The following is a 19,604-nucleotide window of genomic DNA, read 5'->3' on the forward strand; positions in this document are numbered from 1 at the left end:
AAGGGTGAGAGAACCGTGCCCTGCGGCGCGCCAGTGCTGCAGATAACCGTCTCGGACACACAGTTGAGGAGCCTCACATACTGCGGTCTGTTGGTTAGGTAGTCGATGGTCCATGCAGTCAGCTGCTTGCCTACACCGGCTCCCTCCAGCTTCCCTCTCAGTAGTGCAGGCTGGATAGTGTTGAAAGCACTGGAGAAGTCAAAAAACATGACTCTCACAGTGCTCCCTGCCTGCTCTAGGTGAGAGAGGGTTCATTGCAACATGTAGATGACAGCATCCTCCACCCCGATTCCAGACCGGTATGCGAACTGCAGGGGGTCAATTGCTGAGCTCACCAGTGGGCGAAGGTGGTGCAGGATGAGCCTCTCCAAGGTCTTCATCAAATGAGAGGTCAAGGCCACAGGTCTGAAATGGTTGGGCTCCTTGGGGTGTGCAATTTTCGGCACCGGGATGACACAGGAAGTCTTCCACAGTTCAGGAATCCTCTCTAGACTCAGGCTCAGGGTGAAGATATGCTGGACCACCTGACAGAGCTGGTCAGCACAGTCCCTGAGCAGTCTGGCGCTAGTAGATCGTTAAAATAGAGCCCATGGTATTTACAAAGAAACTTGGTTTTACAATAATTCCAATTGCCAGTACATTTACATTTCACATGAACTATAATGATATTTATCCATCCATTTTCCAAACCGCTTATCCTAATGGGTTGCGGGGGTCCGGAGCCTATCCCGGAAGCAATGTGCACGAGGCATGGAACAACCCAGGATGGGGGGCCAGCCCATCGCAGGGCACACTCACACATCATTTACTCACACATGCACACCTACGGGCAATTTAGCAACTCCAATTAGCCTCAGCATGTTTTTGGACTGTGGGGGGAAGCCGGAGTACCCGGAGGAAACCCCACGACGACATGGGGAGAACATGTAAACTCTACACAGATGTAACCCAGGCAGAGACTCGAACCCGGGTCCCAGAGGTGTGAGTGCTAACCACTGCACCACCATGCCGTCCCTAATGATATTTATGACCTAATAAAAGTTTAATAATTTATTTATTTAATTTTTGCCTCTTTGCAGTGTATCTACATCTGAAATCTCTGGATTTGGTTCACGGTATGTGCACATCACTTCTTTATTTTTATAATATGGTTAATTTTTTGGCCTTTGTATGTGTAAGTGCTACTTTTTATATTACAGAAAATCCTCCCTAAATATACAATATAATATAAATGCAATGCAAATCACATCACAGGAACAGTGCCTGATCAGTATTATTGCTTTTAGTAGCATGATGTACTGCTATAACGGTGGCTGTGTTTGCCATTTTATTTTAGGGGTGTAGCAAGGTGGCTACAGACTAGCACAATGTCAGCTTGGTTGATCAATTTACACCACTCTCTTAGTGTTTATTGGAGTTAGCAAATTAGACAACCAGGAAGTAATCAAAACAATTTCATTTGCTGTCGTGATTCAAACAAAATTCGAATGAAAACTGTCTGATATATAAAATGAGACTAAAACAACAACATACGGTATTTGCAAAGAAACTTGGTTTTACAATAATTAAAATTACAAGTACCACATAACAGATTACACACAGACATTTGTAAGACAGATAAAAAAAGTCGTCTTTGGTGTTATTGATGCCATGATGATATTTATGACCTAAAGTTTATTTCAAGTTTTTTTCACTTTATAGAGAGCTGTCAACAAACTTTGGGATCCGTTCACGGTATGTGCACATCACTTGTTTATTTTGATAATATGGTTAACTTCATGGTGCTTGTGTTTGTAATACTGTGTGTAAGTGTTTTTTTATGTTACAGAAAATCCTCCCTAAATATACAATATAATGTAAATGTAATGCAAATCACCTCACAAACAGTGCCTGATCAGTATTATCATTATCAATTGCCGGATGTACTTCTATAAAGGTGGCTGTGTTTGCCATTTTATTTTAAATGAACTGCATAATTGAAATGTGAATATTGTAGAAAGTAAAACAGTTTTATTTTCTGTCAAAGCTTTAAGGAGCCACCCACTGGCCCAACAGCAACTTTTTTATTATTATTTTTTTTTTTACTTGTTGCTTCATTCTAAATACTATTTTTGATTTGCACAGTCTAAGGGTCGTCCAGGGTACATTTCACTACATGCTGTATTTGTATAACCATGTATGTGATGAATAAAGCATCTTGTATCTTATGTTGTGTCTAGCTGGGCAGTTGGAGGCTGTAGGTATTTCCTAGCACTCCTAAAAAGTTACTTAACCTCAATATTGTATGTCTGTCCTTCTGTCCATCCATCCATCCATCCATCCATCATTCCTACTGGCATGGAGTGGGACTGATTTTCTGCCAAAGTGTTTTATGCCCAGTTCCAGTCCATTTTATCTTTAAAAAATGATGCTGCAGTTCAAGTCTTATTATGCCAATAAATATATTACTAACACTTTAAGAAGGAAAGAAATAAGAAATAGCATTTTAAACTGTATAAGCAGTCTGACTTTTTCTGGCTCGCCTGGTACCTTTCTGCCATTCATCATTTGAGAAAATTCCAGAGAGAGTTGTGGCAGCTCCCCAGCTGAGCACTGCGCTCAAGTGATCACGCTCACTGCAGGAAACGTCTTTCTGCCACCTGCATCTGCATTCTCATTCTTTCAGTCACTATTAGTAAGGGTAGGAATAAAAATCAATAGCTTTGCCTTTTGGTTCAGCTCTCTCATCACCACGACAGACTGGTGCAATGTCTGCATAACTACTGATGCTACACTGATCTGTCATTCTCCTGCTTCACTCATGCCTCACTTGTGAATATGTTCCCCTAAGACACTTGAACACCTCTGCTTGAATCAGAAACTCATCCCCAACCTGGAGGGGGCAGTCCACCCTTTTCTGGTTGAAAACCATGGCTTCAGGCTTAGAGGTGCTGATCGTAACCCTGATCACTTCACACTTGGCTGTAAAGCGTCCCGGTGAATGCTGGAGGTCACAGCTTAATGAAGCCAACAGAACCTCATAATCTTCAAATAGGCAAAAATGCAATCTTGAACTCACTGCACTCACTGCACTAGACACACTTCACCCCTTGCTGTGCCTAGAAATTCTATCCGTAAAAGTTAAGAACAAACAGTAACAAAGAGCAGCCCATAGAGTCCAACACGCACCAGGAATGCATCTGACTTACTGGCAGAACCGTGAAACAAGCTCTCGCTCCAATCATACAAGGACCTACAGGAGCAGCCCCTACAGGATACTCTGAGGGACAAGGTCATATGTCCACAAAACACATGTAGACTGTTTAGGTAAACTCCCATGAACCCTCAAGTAGCTCTAACACAAATTTTTATAGTTTATGAATTGATTTACAATTTACAATGTATACAGGGCAGATTCTGTGTTATGCAGAGCTCTATAGCCAGATTGGAATTTATCAGAGATTTTAGACTTGATCTAGGAGAACTTTTTCCAGTATCTTACAGATGAATGGTAGCTTGGAGATGGGCCTGTAGTTTTTAAAATAATAAATAATACAAATATTATTATATAATAATAAAATAAAAGAAAAACTTGTTCACCATGGGTTTTGATGGATAACAAATATGGATGATAAAATCTTCTACAATCAGCAGTTTATCAGAACGAGAGGCAATAAATGACAGAAGATCAGAAAATTCTCGAATGAAATTACTGTTGCTTTTAGGTGGTCTGTATACTAATGCACAAAGGGCAGGGGTATTAATTAAGTAAGGAATAATTGACGACGGGCCGTTGAATTATTAGAAAATAATGCACACAATTCGCGCCGTGGCCGTTACACCTCGGGTGTGCATTATTTTCTAATAATTCAATGGTCCGGAGTCAATTATTCCGCTTATCCTACGATTGCCACACCTCAAGACATCGATCAGATGATATATTTCAAGGGATTCGTCCGGTTTTTCTACTTAAATCGCTATTGTGAGTAGGATTATTTCTTCCGCATCTCATCCAACGACTCTTTTGCTAGTTCCAAAACGTCATTTTAAAGCTGGCAATGGAGGCTTGAGCCGTTGATAGCAGACTAATGCAGTTAATAATGAAGTTATTAGAAAGAGAGCGAGAGAGACAGAGACACAGAGAAAGAGAAACAGAGAGAGAGAGAGAGAGAGCTTGTATGAATTAGGCTACCTCTGTGTGTCCCTCAACAGTGTTCTGAAGCACCGTCTCTAAACTGTAAGTCTGCTTTAAGATGCAGCGCTGTTATTACCTCGCTAGTGAGAAATGTCATGTGTAGCCTTTAAGTTGGTACACTAGGCTAACTAATACTGCTGCAGCCCAGTTGTTGAAAGTTTCATATTCACCGTAAATATTAAAATTTACTTTCGAAAAATTGTCTGTCATGTTGTTGTTTTTGTTAGTCCTGTGTGCTGTATAGGTACTGTATGCTAATTTCCGTTATTACAGTTAACTATGCGAAGTGATATGGAACTGTAATGCGGTCAAGAGAGCTACCTGGAACTACGTTCGCCGTGCGTTTATCTGAAAATAATTACACACCTCAGAACGTTCGTCAGCCAATCAGATTCAAGCATTCAACGGTCCCGTAGTATAATTATCATTAATTATCATGAGTTGTGCCTCAAAAGACAAAACATTGTCCCCTGGTTGCCTTAGGCTTAGCTCCTAGTTTGGACCAGGGCTCGGAAGATTTGACCATGACTGCAGAGCATGGGGCGGCCTCAAGATGAGGAGCCGTGGCATATGGGCCAAACCAGGGAAAAGTGGAGTCAAACTCATCACTGGCGTTTTCAGTGGTGGCATCTGTAGAAAGTACAGAGTCAAGAAATTGTTCATCATCCCTGATCTGATGAATAGATATTCTTTCACCCAGTTCAACAATCCTCCAGTCACAACAAAGGCAGCCCTCACAAATAGGAGAAGTAAGAGGCGACATGTTGGGAATATCTCCGCAGGTTGCCGGCAGGAATCAGCTTCGGTTAGCGTCTGGTAAAACTTGGCAAGATAAAAACTTTTGTAATAAAACGGTCAGACTGAAGAAGATTAAAAATGAAACGAGTAAAATAAGTTTAAATAAACTCATTCAAATGACCATCTTTTAAGATTTTGCTAGCTCTTGGCTAAACGCAAACCACACGAGCTTTCAAGTACGAGTTGCTCATACAGTACTATACTCAGTCGCACTTTTGAAATTTAAAGTGGAAGCTGCAACCAAGGCAGCTCTACCAACCTGGAGAAATACAAGGCATCAGTGACTGACTACATCAGCAAGTGCATTGACGACGTTACTGTCTCCAAGACCATTGTCACATGCCCCAACCAGGAACCATGGATGACTGCAGAGTTTCGCATGCTGCTGAGAACCTGAGACACTGCCTTTAGGTCAGATGATAAAGCTGCATTGAGAACAGCAAGGAAGAGCCAACCTGTGCCTGGCCATCAGAGCGACAAAGCATGCATATGCTCAAAGAATCCACAACCACTTCCAAGACACCTGAGATGTACAATGCATGTAGAAGGGTATCCAGGCCATCAGCAACTGCAAGACATCTCCACCTGCCTATGACAGTGAGGTCACCCTTTCAGATGCACTGAATCACTTCTATGCATGGTTTGAAGCATATAATGACACAGCAGTGAGGAAGACCACCCTGCCCCACAATGACCTGGTGTCCCAACTGGCCACGACTAATGTGATGTGCTCAGAGTCAACACACAGAAGGCCGCTGGACCAGACGACATTCCTTGGTCGTGTGCTCAGGGGACGTGCAGACCAGCTGTCAGATGTCCTTACAGACGTCTTCAGTATCTCTCTAAGTATCACTTACACACTTTAAAGCCACCACCATCATCCCAGTGTCATAGAAGTCTCCAGTGTCCTGCCTCAACGATGACCGTCCCTTTACACTCAACACCTACTGTATCATCATGACGTCCTTTGATAGGCTCGTCATGAGGTACATAAAATGACAGCTGCCTCTATCATTGGACCCCCTGCAGTTTGTGTACCATCGCAACTGCATCGCATGATGCTATAACCACCACCCTTCACCCGGGCCTCACCCACTTGGAGAAAAAGGACACTTACGTGAGAATGCTGTTCATAGATTTCAATTCAGCATTCAACACAACTGGGCCTGAACACCTCCCTCTGCAGCTGGATCCTGGACTTCCTGACTGGGATACCTCAGTCAGTCAGGATTGGCAGAAACATCTCCAGTATCACCACACTGAGCACCTAGGCCCCCCCAGGGTTGTGTGGTCAGCCCTCTGTTGTTCATGCCGATGACCCACAACTGTGCAGCAATGCACAGCTAAAATCACAACATCGAGTTCCCTGATGACAGAGCTGCGGTTGGTCTGATCAGTGAGAACAATGACGTGGCATACACAGAGAAGGTACAACAGCTAACAGATGGGTGTGGAATCAACAACCTGTCTCTGAATATGAAAAAGACAAAGGAGATGCTTCTTGACTTCAGGAGAGCACGCTCTGACTAGACTCCGCTGAACCTCAATGAATTGCCAGTGAAGATCGTCCAGAACACCAAGTTCCTTTGTGTTCACATCATGGATTACCTCATGTGGATGCTTGACACCAGCCTCATCGCCAGGACAGCCAGGCAGCGTGTCTATTTCCCTGCGGAGAGCGCACCCCCCTCCCCCCCAAATCCTCATCATGTTCTAAAAAGGGACTATAGAGAGTACCCTGTGTAGCTGCATCATGGCTTGGTATGGGATTTCGCTGCTTCGGATTGCAAGACTCTACAGAGGATAGTGAGAACCGTGAAAAGATCATTCGGGCTTCTCTCCCTTCTGTTGCAGACATTAACACGTCATGCTGCATCCGCAAAGCTACCAGCATCCCCCTCCCATACCCACTTCTCCCTCCTTCCATCTGACAAAAGGTTCTGCAGCATACGAATCTTCATTGCTGTTCCATGTTCATGCCCAGTTTCGTCACTCAGGCTGTCAGACTCTTGAATCAAAACTAAATTACGAACTATTTGATAAACAATTAAATTTATTATATACTGCACATTCTGTGTTGCTACTATTGTTTGCATTTTTATTTACTATTTATTGCCTCCTTGCCGCTAAAATTCAGTTTATCCCATAATACTGTATCTGCAATAATACTGTTTATTCAAATATCCATTCAGACTGGCACGGTTACTACTGTGGACTGTACTGTACATTGTATTGTCCTGTATATTGCACTTGTGTAGTCCTGTGTTGTTTCTGTCCTTTTGTTTCTTGTGCACATTGGTCCTGTTGGAACAATGTTTCGTTTCACTGTATACTGTGTGTATGGCTGAAATGACAAATAAATCTACTTGATTTGACTTGACTACTTGACTTGATATCAACACAAATAAAATACATCCATCCCCATAAGCCCACCTGGGCTTGTAGGTGTGACTGGAGCCTATGCTGGGAGCAAGGGCACAGGTGGGAACTAAGCCTGAGCAGGCACCAACACACCACAGGGCTCACACTCAACCAACTACGGGGCCAGTTTAGAGTCACCAATCAACCTAACGCACACACTTTTGGGAGGAAACCGGAGTCCCTGGCAGAAACCCACACAAACACAAGGAGAGCATGCGAGCTCCACACAGAAAGGCCTGACACCTGACCCAGGGATCAAACCCCAGGACCTTTTTACTGTGAGGCAACAGTGCTAACCACTGTGCCACTATGCTGCCCCAAGTAAAATCTGACTCCAATTTTAATAGTTTAGGAATTGTTTTACAATGTATTGGTTATGATCTCCAGAGAAAATATGATAGGCAAGATATGTTATTTTTAATTGTGTCTTCTGTTCCTTATAGTGCAAGTTCTACAGATTCTGGAATTGGTTCAAGGTATGTGCCCATCACAATACAGACGAGATAAGACGATAAGATAAGCAAAACTGACTAACCTATAATGTCTCCTTTGACTATATTGATACCGCAATGATATGTTCTTTTGAGTTAAGTATATTTTTAATTTTATAAATAAATATTTAATTATTTATTTTATTTTCCTTGTAGGGAAAGTTCTAACCCTTATTCCAGATATGTGCACATCACTTCATTGTTTTGATAATATGTTTAATGCTTTTGCTTTTGTGCTTTGTATAAGTGCTACTATTCATCTTCTGTTACAGAAAAGCCTCCCAAAATGCACCAAATTTTGTAAATGCTGTGCACATTACAGCACAGGGACAATATCAGATCAATATTTTTGTTTCAAATTTCATGCTATACCTCTGTTACTCTGGCTGTGTTTGCCATTTTATTCAAAATTTGCCCCAGCAATGAAATGTTATCTGGCTCGACTAAAAAGTTATAGATTGAAATGAACAGCAAACTTATGATTACTTCTATTTTTTAATTAACTGAATAAGCAATTTAATATCACCATCTAAAATCCTTTTACTTCACAGTATGATTATTTTTTCATCACTGAATAGGTGAAAAACTTACATTTTTTTCACCTGAAGTAAACTCTCATGTCCTTCATAAAAAAACCTTTCATACATCTATATTTTAATCATATCTTATAAAGAAAAACACAACAAAACTGTTACCTAACAAAAGTGCAAACTTGTAGGAATAGTGCAGGCTAGTGAAAAATGTATTGGTGGGCCTGGCTGTTTCATTAGTCTTTCCAAAATAGTTTAACACAAGCTGCAGGATACCAGTATATTTTTAATTTTATTTTATTTTCCTTGTAGGGAAAGTTCCGACACTAATTCCAGGTATGTGCACATCACTTCATTGTTTTGATAATATGTTTAATGCTTTTGCTTTTGTGTTTTGTATAAGTGCTACTATTCATCCAAATTCACCAAATTTTGTAAATGCTGTGCACATTACAGCACAGGGACAATATCAGATCAATTTTTTACAAGTGTAAACTTGTAGGAAGAGTGGCAGCTGGTGAAAAATATTCTAGGTCATATTCAATCAGTTTCATTAGTCTTTCCAATACAGTTTAGCACAAGCTGCAGGATACCAGTATATTTTTAATTTTATTTTATTTTCCTTGTAGGGAAAGTTCCGACACTAATTCCAGGTATGTGCACATCACTTCATTGTTTTGATAATATGTTTAATGCTTTTGCTTTCATTTCATGTTCTGCACCTGTCCATCCTCGTTAGTTTCCATTATGAAAACACTTTAAGAACATAAGAACATAAGAACTATACAAACGAGAGGAGGCCATTCGGCCCATCAAGCTCGCTTGGGGAGAACTAAACTAATAGCTCAGAGTCGTTAAAATCTTATCTAGCTCTGATTTAAAGGAACCCAAGGATTCAGCTTGCACTACATTATCAGGAAGGGTATTCCATACTCTGACTACACGCTGTGTAAAGAAGTGCTTCCTTAAATCCAGCTTGAAGTGTTCTCCCGCTAATTTCCACCTATGGCCACGAGTTTGTGTATTTAAACTAATGCTGAAGTAACTATTTGGTTGAACAGCATCCAAACCTGTTAGAATCTTATATACCTGGATGATGTCCCCCCTCAGTCTCCTTTGCTTGAGACTGAACAGATTTAGCTCAAGTAACCGTTCCTCGTATGACATTCCTCTAAGACCAGGAATCATTTTTGTGGCCCTACGCTGCACCTTTTCTAAGGCCACAATGTCCTTTTTAAGATATGGTGACCAAACCTGCACACAATATTCTAGGTGAGGTCTCACCAAGGAATTGTATAATCTTAGCATTACCTCCCTTGACTTAAACTCCACACACCTGGAGATATACCCCAACATCCTATTGGCCTTTTTTATTGCTTCCCCACACTGGCGAGAATGGGACATGGAAGCATCAACATACACACCAAGGTCTTTCTCATGATCAGCTACCTTTATTTCAGTGACACCCATGAAATACCTGTACTTTATATTTCTGCTCCCTAGATGGAGTACCTTACATTTATCGATGTTAAATTTCATCTGCCAGGTATCGGCCCAGTCACTAATTAAATCAAGATCCCGCTGTAGCTGCTGAGCCACTAATTCAGTATCTGCTACACCACCCACCTTGGTGTCATCTGCAAATTTCACCAGTTTACTGTATATATTGGTATCCATATCATTTATGTAAATTAGGAACAATAGTGGTCCTAAAATCGAACCCTGCGGTACCCCACTATGAACGCAAGCCCACTTCGACATTGTGCCTCTTATAACTACTCGCTGTTTCCTATCTGTTAACCAGTTATCAATCCAGGTCGCTACGGTACCTAAAATACCTGTCGCTTTGAGTTTAAGTAGGAGCCTCTTGTGGGGGACAACATCAAAAGCCTTTTGGAAATCTAAGTAGATGACATCATAGGCCTTCTTATCATCAACTTCCTGAGTAGCTTCCTCAAAAAACTCCAACAGATTTGTTAAACAGGATCTACCTCTCCTAAATCCATGCTGGCTATCCCGCAAAATGTTATTAGAGTCCAGGTAATCTACCATTTTCTCTTTGATTATAGCCTCCATAACTTTACCAGTTATACAAGTTAGACTGATTGGCCTATAGTTAGACAAATTACTTCTATCCCCTTTTTTAAAAATAGGCGTTATGAAGGCGTGCTTCCAATCAGAAGGTACCACACCTTCAGATAAGGATTTTTGAAACAGTAAAGTTAAGGGTCGGCAAATAATATCCCTCATCTCTTTTAACACTATAGGTAAGATGCCATCAGGACCCTGTGATTTATTTATTTTGAGCTTAGCTAGGCTTTGCAAAACATCTGCTTCAGTAATATATATATTAGCTATAGACAATGCTGGATAGGTAATAACTGGTAAATTACTAAGGTCCTCAACAGTGAATACCCGTGCAAAACTATCATTGAACTCATTTACTATATCAATGTCGTTTACTATTATAAGACCCTTACTATCCTGCAGATTAGTAATTTCAGGTTTTAGAGCTCTTTTAGAGTTAAAATACTGGAAGAAACTTTTAACGTCATCCTTAGCTTCCAATGCAACCATCCTTTCGACATTTCTTTTAGCTCGTCTAATATCATTTTTTAACTCAGCCTGTAGACTTAGATATTCCTGCTTAATTCTGTCATCGTCAGTTATTTTCCATTGCTGGAACAAAGCCCTTTTCCTCCTTACTTTATGCTTTATTTCCCTAGTAAACCACCTAGGTTGCAATTTACTAGATTTATTCTTGCTGGAAACAGGTATGAAGTCCTCTTGCACTTGCAATAATGTGCTTTTAAAAAATTCCCAGGCCTCTTCAACAGTTTTGTTATTTAACTCCATCCAGTTCACAGTTTCTAGTTTTAGTCTCATACACTTAAAGTCAGCCTTCCTAACATTATATATTTTTGATTTGGACTTAGCTCTTCGAACACTAAACTTAACCTCAAATTTGACCATGTTATGATCGGTACTGTCAAGTGGTTCTAAAACGTCTAATTTACCAATCCTGTCCTGGTTATTAGAGAGAACAAGATCAAGAATGGCATCTCCCCTGGTAGGGGTGTTAACAAACTGAGTAAAAAAACAATCCTGTACTAATTCCACCATCTCCAGTTCATTTTCTGAAGAGCCAGTGACAATGTCCCACTGCATTCCTGGTAGATTAAAATCACCCATAACTACCACATCATTTTTATTGTTCATAGTCCTAATATCACTGTATAACAATCTGCTTTCCTCAGCAGCTATATTAGGTGTTCTGTAACAAACACCGACAATTAGGCTATTTGAGTTTTTAGCATCTAATTTTACCCATATTGCTTCCGTAGTTTTATTTATATCAGTAAGTTCCCTTGCCTGCAAGTTTTCCTTTACATATACTGCAACACCACCTCCCTTTTTTCCTATACGATCCTTACGGAACAACGTGTAACCATCCATATTATATTCTTGTCCATCCTTTTCACTCAACCACGTTTCAGTTACTCCTATAATATCATAAGAGTCCGATGAGATAAAAGCCTCTAAATCATGAATTTTATTCCTAATACTTCTGGCGTTTAAATACAGACAACAAAGGGTAGGCCTATTACGCTGCCCACTTACAATATGATTATTTGGGGCTTTCCGTTTCCCCCCACTGACATTGTTAACTAACCTCCCTGCCCCCCCAGTCCCTAGTTTAAACATTCCTCAACTACTCTACACATACGCCTCCCCAATACACTGGTTCCCCTCTGGTTCAGGTGCAACCCATCCGGCTTGAACAGGTCCCACCTGTTAACCTTTCTTATGTAAATGTATAACATTGATAAAAGTCGCATTGATAAATGTCAAAATCTTTGTGAAAACCACGTCAGTGGGTTTTGAGAAGAAATTTCTTAAGAACGGTTGGTGAATGAAACCCATTGATTTTGCAGCATCAAAAATATCATCACTAATAAAGGGAGCATTAAGGACAGCTTGCTGGTTTTCTGATATAGTAGGGAGAGAAATCTTATCCAAGTACTCCTTCAGGTTCTAATTTGTAACTGTACTTTTAGTAGTATACAGAGAAGCATACTGTCAGAGTTCACGGTAAGCGCACGGGCAGGCAAGCAGGCAAAAATCGGGGTAATGGGGATTTATTACTGGTACGGGCAGGGCAGGACGAAACAAAAACACTGACAATAAATAATCAGGCACAGCTGGGCAAGATCAGGGAAGCACACGTGGATAATCAGGGGGCGTGGCACACACGAGGAGCGGACGAGCCGGGCATGACAGAACCCCCCACCCCCCCCCAAAAGCGCGCTCTCCGGGCACACCTCAGGGGAGGCAATGGACGGGACGAGGGATACGGGACTTGGAAGACAAGAACAGAACCATTAACGAGGCACAGGGAACAGGACTGAAAGACAAAACTGGCACAGGGGCAAAAGCCACGACAGGACCTGACATAGGACAGGGAAGGCAGACAGACAGATGAGGAAAGGGGACACAGAGGGAACAGGTGGGACGAAAGGGCCAGGAGGGAACAGAGGGGACACTGGGGGACGAGGAGCAGAGACGGGAGGAACAAAGGCACGAGGAATAAACATAGGAGGGACAAAGACGGGAGACCAAAGAGAGAAGGAGGGGGAATAAAGGGGAGCCCAAGGGAGCCCCAGCGGGTGACGGGAAGCAGCCGGAGGGACCGCAGGCGACCGGGAGGCTGGAGCAGGAGGGGACGTCAGAGGGGCTGAGGAGGCAGGGCGAGGGACAGATGGAGGGGACGAGGAGGAAGTCAGAGGGGGCACCAGGGAAGGTGACGAGGCAGCTGAAGGGGAAACCAGGGAAGGCAAGGAGGGAGGGGGAGCCGCAGCAGGCGACGGCGAAGCCATAGTTGGCCCAGGCGACATCCACCGACACACTGGAGCATGCAGGCGACGGAGGAGCCGCAACGGGGGAATCCGCAGGCGACCGACGACAAGTCGGAGGCGGGACCAAGGCAGGGTGACGAGGCTTTGGAGGAGGACCTGCAGGTGACAGCCGGACTGGAGCCCTAGGATACGCAGGCGCCCCCCCGAGCCCAGCCAAGGCGAGCGAGAGCGAGCCAGGGGGCTGGGCGGGTGGGACCCCAGCCCTACGTTTATGTCCTCTTCCCTTGCGGGACACAGACATGAAGGCCTTCGGCCGGGGTCGACCTCGTGGGGCGAGGGAAGGGACGTCACCAGGGAGGTCCCCGAGGGGTCCCACTCAAGCTCCTCTACCTCAACGGAGGGAAGAGCGGTGGTCAGGCTGTCCAGGACCTCCTCGGGGACTGGGGCAGGAGGGATAGGAGCTGGAGGGACTGGAGTGGGGTCAAGGACAGGAGTCACGGGGGTTACAGTTACGGGCGGAGGCAGAGGGAGCGCCTCGGGCGGAGGTGGCTGCTCGGGCTCAGGTGCCGGAGGCGGCTGCTTGGGCTCAGGTGCCGGAGGCAGCTGCTCGGGCGTAGAGGCTGCTGCAGGCAGAGGCGGTAGCTCTGTGGCAGCCAGGCGCGGCCCCAGGACAGGGGAAGCTGCTCGTGAAAGCAGCTTAGCAACGGTAGTGACGTCAGGCTCGGCTGGGGAGTCCTCCCGCTCACTGGCTGGGAGGGAAGCGGGGATGAGCGCGCACGCCCCGAGGACGATCGTCGGGGCGATTGCCGGCTTCTTCCTCCCCTTCCGCCTTCGTGTCACAGTTGCCGCGGGAGGCTGCTCCATGTCCGACAGGACGGACAGCTGGGGAACAACCTCCGCGACGTGCGGTGCGTCCAGCCCTAACCTCCGCGCCGTCAGGCGATGAACCAGCTGGTGGAGGTTGGCACGCACCTCTCCCAGGCGGTGCCTGCCCTCAGGTGGGGACATCGCCATTAGGAGATAGCTGCTCTGGCTGGCTAAATCCAGCGCGACTGGGTCCTCCTGGACGTCCGGCTGGTTTAGCCAGTAGTAGACCTCGTGCAGCAGACCGAGACCCTGGTCCTCGGTCTGCTGCTGTGCCACTTTCTTTGGGTCCGTCATTCTGTCAGAGTTTGCGGTAAGCACACGGGCAGGCAAGCGGGCAAGAATGCAGGCAAGCAGGCAAAAGTCAGGGTAACGGGGATTTATTACTGGTACGGACAGGGCAGGACGAAACAAAAACACTGACATCGACTAACCGCCCAATGACGAACAAAAAACCAGGGCAAGACACGGACTGAAATAGACAAGACTGGGCGAAAATAATCAGACACAGCTGGGCAAGATCAGGGAAGCACACGTGGATAATCAGGGGGCATGGCACACACAAGATGTGGATGAGCCGGGCATGACACATACAAATCCCTAAACATTTTAATGATTATGACAGGATCATAAGTAATGTCACAATGAGGTGCCCTAATTGCTTTTATGGATCTCTTTTGTTCAGTTTTTAATTATTGTGCAACTAAATGACTAGACGTAATTCCAAAATGATAGTGTTTTTGTTTGATAATGAGCAATCATTTTTTGCATGGTCAGTATGATCTGATTAAGTTTAGCTTTATCACTGCTCATCAAGCTTCAGTTACTAAGAGTTTGTGTTTGTTTATGCTACGAAACCAGAAAACATCAGGGCTAATGTTGAAAACTATGCATAGAGCACATAAGGTCACTCTCAACTGCCCCACACACAGTCTGTAATCCTTCGGCAGCAGTGACAAACTTGCATTTATTAAATGTAACATTTCTAGGTAATCCATACAGTACTTCTAGAGCAGAGCTGTCCAATTCTGGTCCTAAAGGGCCAGAATCTAACACAGTTTGCAGAATTGCGCAGTTTGCAAACCTGGCAGTTGACTGATTAAGATGTGTTTAAGCATGGAAATGAGAACTGAGGGAGTACTGGATGCAACTGTACTGTAGTACTGTAGACTGGTGGATGTCACTGTGATATAGGCTGTACTCATTTGATGCATGCCTTTAAAACATGCATCATTTTATTTCTGGAATTTTCCTAATTGGACCGCAGTAAACCACGGATAACTGAAACTGTGGATAATTGAAACCGTGGTTACTAAATCCGAGGATACGATGGTCCCTCTGTATATTCCACTTTTACAGTTTTTCTCAATTGTTTACACACATTTTCTGAAAGCATGCCCCATATTGTCATAACTCTACACACAAATCAGAAAAACACACACAAAATGGGCAGAACCCTTCAATTCTCTTGCAAAATGAAACCTTACGTTCATCCATCCATCCATCTTCCAAACTGCCTATCCTACTGGGTTGCGGGGGGCCGGAGCCTATCCCAGAAGCAATGGGCACGAGGCAGGGAACAACCCAGGATGGGGGGCCAGCCCATCGCAGGGCACACTCACACACCATTCACTCTCACACGCACACCTATGGGCAATTTAGTAACTCCAATTAGCCTCAGCATGTTTTTGGACTGTGGGGGGAAACCGGAGTACCCGGAGGAAACCCCACGATGACATGGGGAGAACATGCAAACTTCACACACATGTGACCCAGGCAGAGACTTGAACCCGGGTCCCAGAGGTGTGAGGCAAGAGTGCTAACCACTGCACCACCATGCCGCCCAACTTTATGTTCATAACAATGTAATTTCTTCTCAAAATGGTATTTTGTTTTCAAATGACACACACAAACCATCATATGAATAGACATTTATAAGAACCAGTTGATTACTGATGTGCTTAATGTAAAACACTATGACCACTTCTTCTCCATTCATATCTCCACATGCATCTTCCATAGCTTGGAGAAGGGGTATACGTGTGTGTGGATTTCGGTCATATACTTTCCATTTCCATGTAGAAAAAAAATCCTCAATAGGATTGAGTTATGGAGAATATGGAGCAGCCCAGTGGAAACTGTCCCAAATGACAACATACCTGAGCTGCTCTGGACCATCTATCTGATCTGGTGGAATGAGTGTGTTGTGTAGGATTTCCAGGAATGTGATCAGATGGGCAGTGTTGTAGGGGCCAAGGGTAGCATGGTGATGGATGGCACCATGGTTGGTAATTGCTGCACACATTGTGATGTTCCCACCACGCTGGCCAGGGACTTCAACTCTCTTTGCCCAGCCTCCCTCATTGTTAGACCATGGTTGACCACACAGTCAACCAAAGTGGCTTTGATCTCATCAGAGATTACGTTCCTTGGCCTTCCTCGTCCTCCCTGTCCTCCTCCTCTTACTCTCACTCCTCTGGCTCTGCCTTTGTTTCCAATGTTGGCATCCATTGTTCCAAAACAGAGGAGCTCACCTGTTGGCCTTTTATAAAGCTCTGATTTCTAAATTACAATTATGTGTGACAGGTGTTTACCCATGAGATGAGTTAGTATGCAAAGTAGGGCAACTGACTTTACAATTTTGAATGACAGTGTGTTCCTTGTGAAAACTAGGGATTTTCCAAATGCAGAGAATTGTGTGTAGTGTTTTGAAAAAAAGTGTGTTTTAAAACTGCAATTTGAGTGTAAAGCAGGAATTGTGCTTGTAGTTTACCAGAATTGGGTCAGGGGGTTGGTGCATCAGTTACATGTTATAGTCATTGTGTATCAAGTACAAGTAATTGTGCGTAAACAACTAAGAAAAACTGTAATAAGCTCTGCCTGCCTTCTGCCATAACCCCTGGTTAATGCATTTTTAAAGTTTTTTTCAATCTAAAATTGAGAACATATCAATGTTTCTCTGCTAACCTTCCTTCATCTCCCACTTCTGACTTCCTGCTAGAACTTCATGTTCACTCACTTCCAGAAATTATTCCCGCCCCTGCTTCAAATCAAAGTCATCTTCTTGCCAGTTAGATCCTGCCCCTACTGCAATTTTCAAGCACTGTTCTGACATGCTTTCAGCTCCCATTTTATATTTTGTAAACCACAGCCTTGTATTGTATTCTTGTATTCAACCTCAACTGAAAACATCTGATACACCTGCTACAGTTGTTATACCTGTTCTCAAAAAACCACACTCAGTTAAGATCTTATGCACCAGTTTTAAATCTTCCCTCTACAACTAAGATTTTGGAAAGGCAAGTTAAACAGAATAGTATTATTTTATTAAAAATCTCTTTTTTTTTTTGCTCCTCTCACTCAAGGCATACCCCAAGGGTCAGTTTTAGGCACAATTCTCTTCTTCATTTATATGCCTCCATTAGGTCATATTCTTCATTGCCATGGTTTCAGTTTTCATGCTAATGATACACAAATATATGTAAATGCTGATACAATTAATTTCTATGGCACTTCACTAATTAATTGCTTTATTGATGTCAAGCACTGGATGACATTTAATTTTTTTACAACTTAATTCCGAAAAAAAACAATTCTTCTAGTTGATTCAATTTCTGTTCTGCCTGACTCAGAAAATGAGATGAATAGGGTTCTAATAGAACAATCAACAGCAATGTGTAATTTACACATAACTGATTCCCTGGACTTGTGTAATGTTACCTTGGCTAACATTATGTTAGGGCATCTTATCATAACATTTACGTTATGCTAAGTTCTAGCATTAATGGATTGCTGACTATCTTAGCATTAACAAACTTCCTCAGATTAAAGATCCATCTAGTTAACATTATCATAGCCTCACTGTGTAAATATATCTGCCAATGCTTCTGGACATATCATTAGTGATGTTCCTGGAATCATTGGGTGTTTTGGGTCTTTCAACATCATACACCCTTATCCAGCTTTACTTCACCTTTTGGAGATGAGGAGGACCCAAGATGTGTGCAATATAATAATTACAGGCCTAAAGAAAGTAATAAGATTGATATTGTCACGCAATGAGGGACAGTGTGGTATATGACAATTAAACAGATTTGAAGCCCATCGAGTTTGTTTGGCCAAGCCAGGTACAAAGCACCAGCGTGTCCAAGCAATAGAATTATTTTGGGAGAGGAGAATGACCCAAGATGTGTGTAACAGACTTGTTGATTACAGGCCTAAACAAAGTAATATGGTTGATTGTGGAGAATAAAGGTGGACAGAGTGGAAAATGAAAAATAAAAAACATATGGTTCTGTACTGTGCTTGAATAAAACAGACACATTCCTTAGTCTTTCTGTCTGGCTAACAGTCTGCAACGCTGCTAATGGCTGCATATTCACGGGGTGGGGAGCAGTCACAATGACGTGTGAATGTGTCATTAACTTCTCTGCTTGGCCACAATGAAAAGAGATATGTTTGCAGGGGATCAAGGTGAGGTTGCTTTCTTAACCTAAGAACATTGAACCAATGGTCAAGCAGGGTGGTGTAGTATCATGCTGTTTTGCTGACAGTACTTTCCATCACTACATTGCACAAAGAGGATGGAATAATGAAGCAGCACTGGATAGATAGATTAGGAATTTTTTGTCATAGTACCAGACTCAAAAAGAGGAACATAAAAGAAATATATCATAATAAGCATTTACTGTAACCCTTTGGAGTCTGAGGTCTCTCACCAACTTTCGAAGTAGTATGACATGCCTTGACATTTTACAGTTTTTTTCTGAATTGCTAAAACACATTTTCCTAAAATCTCCTCTCTTTTAAGCAAACCACTAAGCACAAACCCTAAAATTCAAGCTAAACTCACAAAAAATGAAAACACTACCAGTCAAAACTGTTGTTGGCATGTAAATTAGAAACTGTAAGACTGTAATAAAAAAAAGTATGGTCGTCTACCAAAAATATTTATATACTGTACAGTTATGACTGATAATATGTAACATTTGCCATATTCAGTACTCCAGAAAAAGTTACTGTAAAGAACAAAGCAAAAAGTAAACAAATGAGAGGCATATTAAAGTAAAATGTTGTGCAACTGCCAAGCCAGAGTCACGGAAAGAAAGAATCCTCTGTGTGACCCATTTGTACCTTGACGTCGAAATTCAGCTCCTATTCACTTATGGCACATATTCTATGTTCTAGTCACTCTTTGGCTTCTTCAGATGTTTAGAAATGTGTGTGAACAGATTTGAGTCATTGTGTTTAAATGACTATTGTGTGCTGGCTGCGCTTAACCTCTGTGGCCTGTGTTTTCTATTTTGCAAAGTTCACCATAGCTCAAAATGTGTTTTGATGAATGGGAATGTGTTTCGAGTTTTGCAAAAAGGGTGACTGAGATCTGCAAATTGTGTCTAACTATGTGACCGTGGTTTAAAGTTTTGCCAAGTGATTGATTCAATAAATGACTTTTGGCAATTAGCAGTTT

General features: G+C 42.8%; 1 protein-coding gene across 6 annotated transcripts in view; it reads left to right on the plus strand.

Annotated features, from left to right (window-relative positions):
- The window catches only part of LOC125709595 (uncharacterized), a 76,055-nt gene that overhangs the window by 16,332 nt on the left and 40,119 nt on the right, over window positions 1-19,604 (plus strand). For 3 of the 6 annotated variants that reach the window (XM_048978193.1, XM_048978197.1, XM_048978199.1), the window contains 5 exons: window positions 1,080-1,115; window positions 1,702-1,734; window positions 7,837-7,869; window positions 8,727-8,750; window positions 9,044-9,067. In XM_048978193.1, coding sequence (XP_048834150.1) covers window positions 1,080-1,115; window positions 1,702-1,734; window positions 7,837-7,869; window positions 8,727-8,750; window positions 9,044-9,067 — 150 coding nt within the window. Of the gene's footprint in view, window positions 1-1,079; window positions 1,116-1,700; window positions 1,735-7,836; window positions 7,870-8,726; window positions 8,751-9,043; window positions 9,068-19,604 lie in introns of those variants that run through there. The other 3 variants (XM_048978196.1, XM_048978194.1, XM_048978198.1) reach the window with 3 other exon arrangements.

This window comes from Brienomyrus brachyistius, chromosome 16, assembly GCF_023856365.1.
Source record: "Brienomyrus brachyistius isolate T26 chromosome 16, BBRACH_0.4, whole genome shotgun sequence".
NCBI lineage: Eukaryota > Metazoa > Chordata > Actinopteri > Osteoglossiformes > Mormyridae > Brienomyrus > Brienomyrus brachyistius.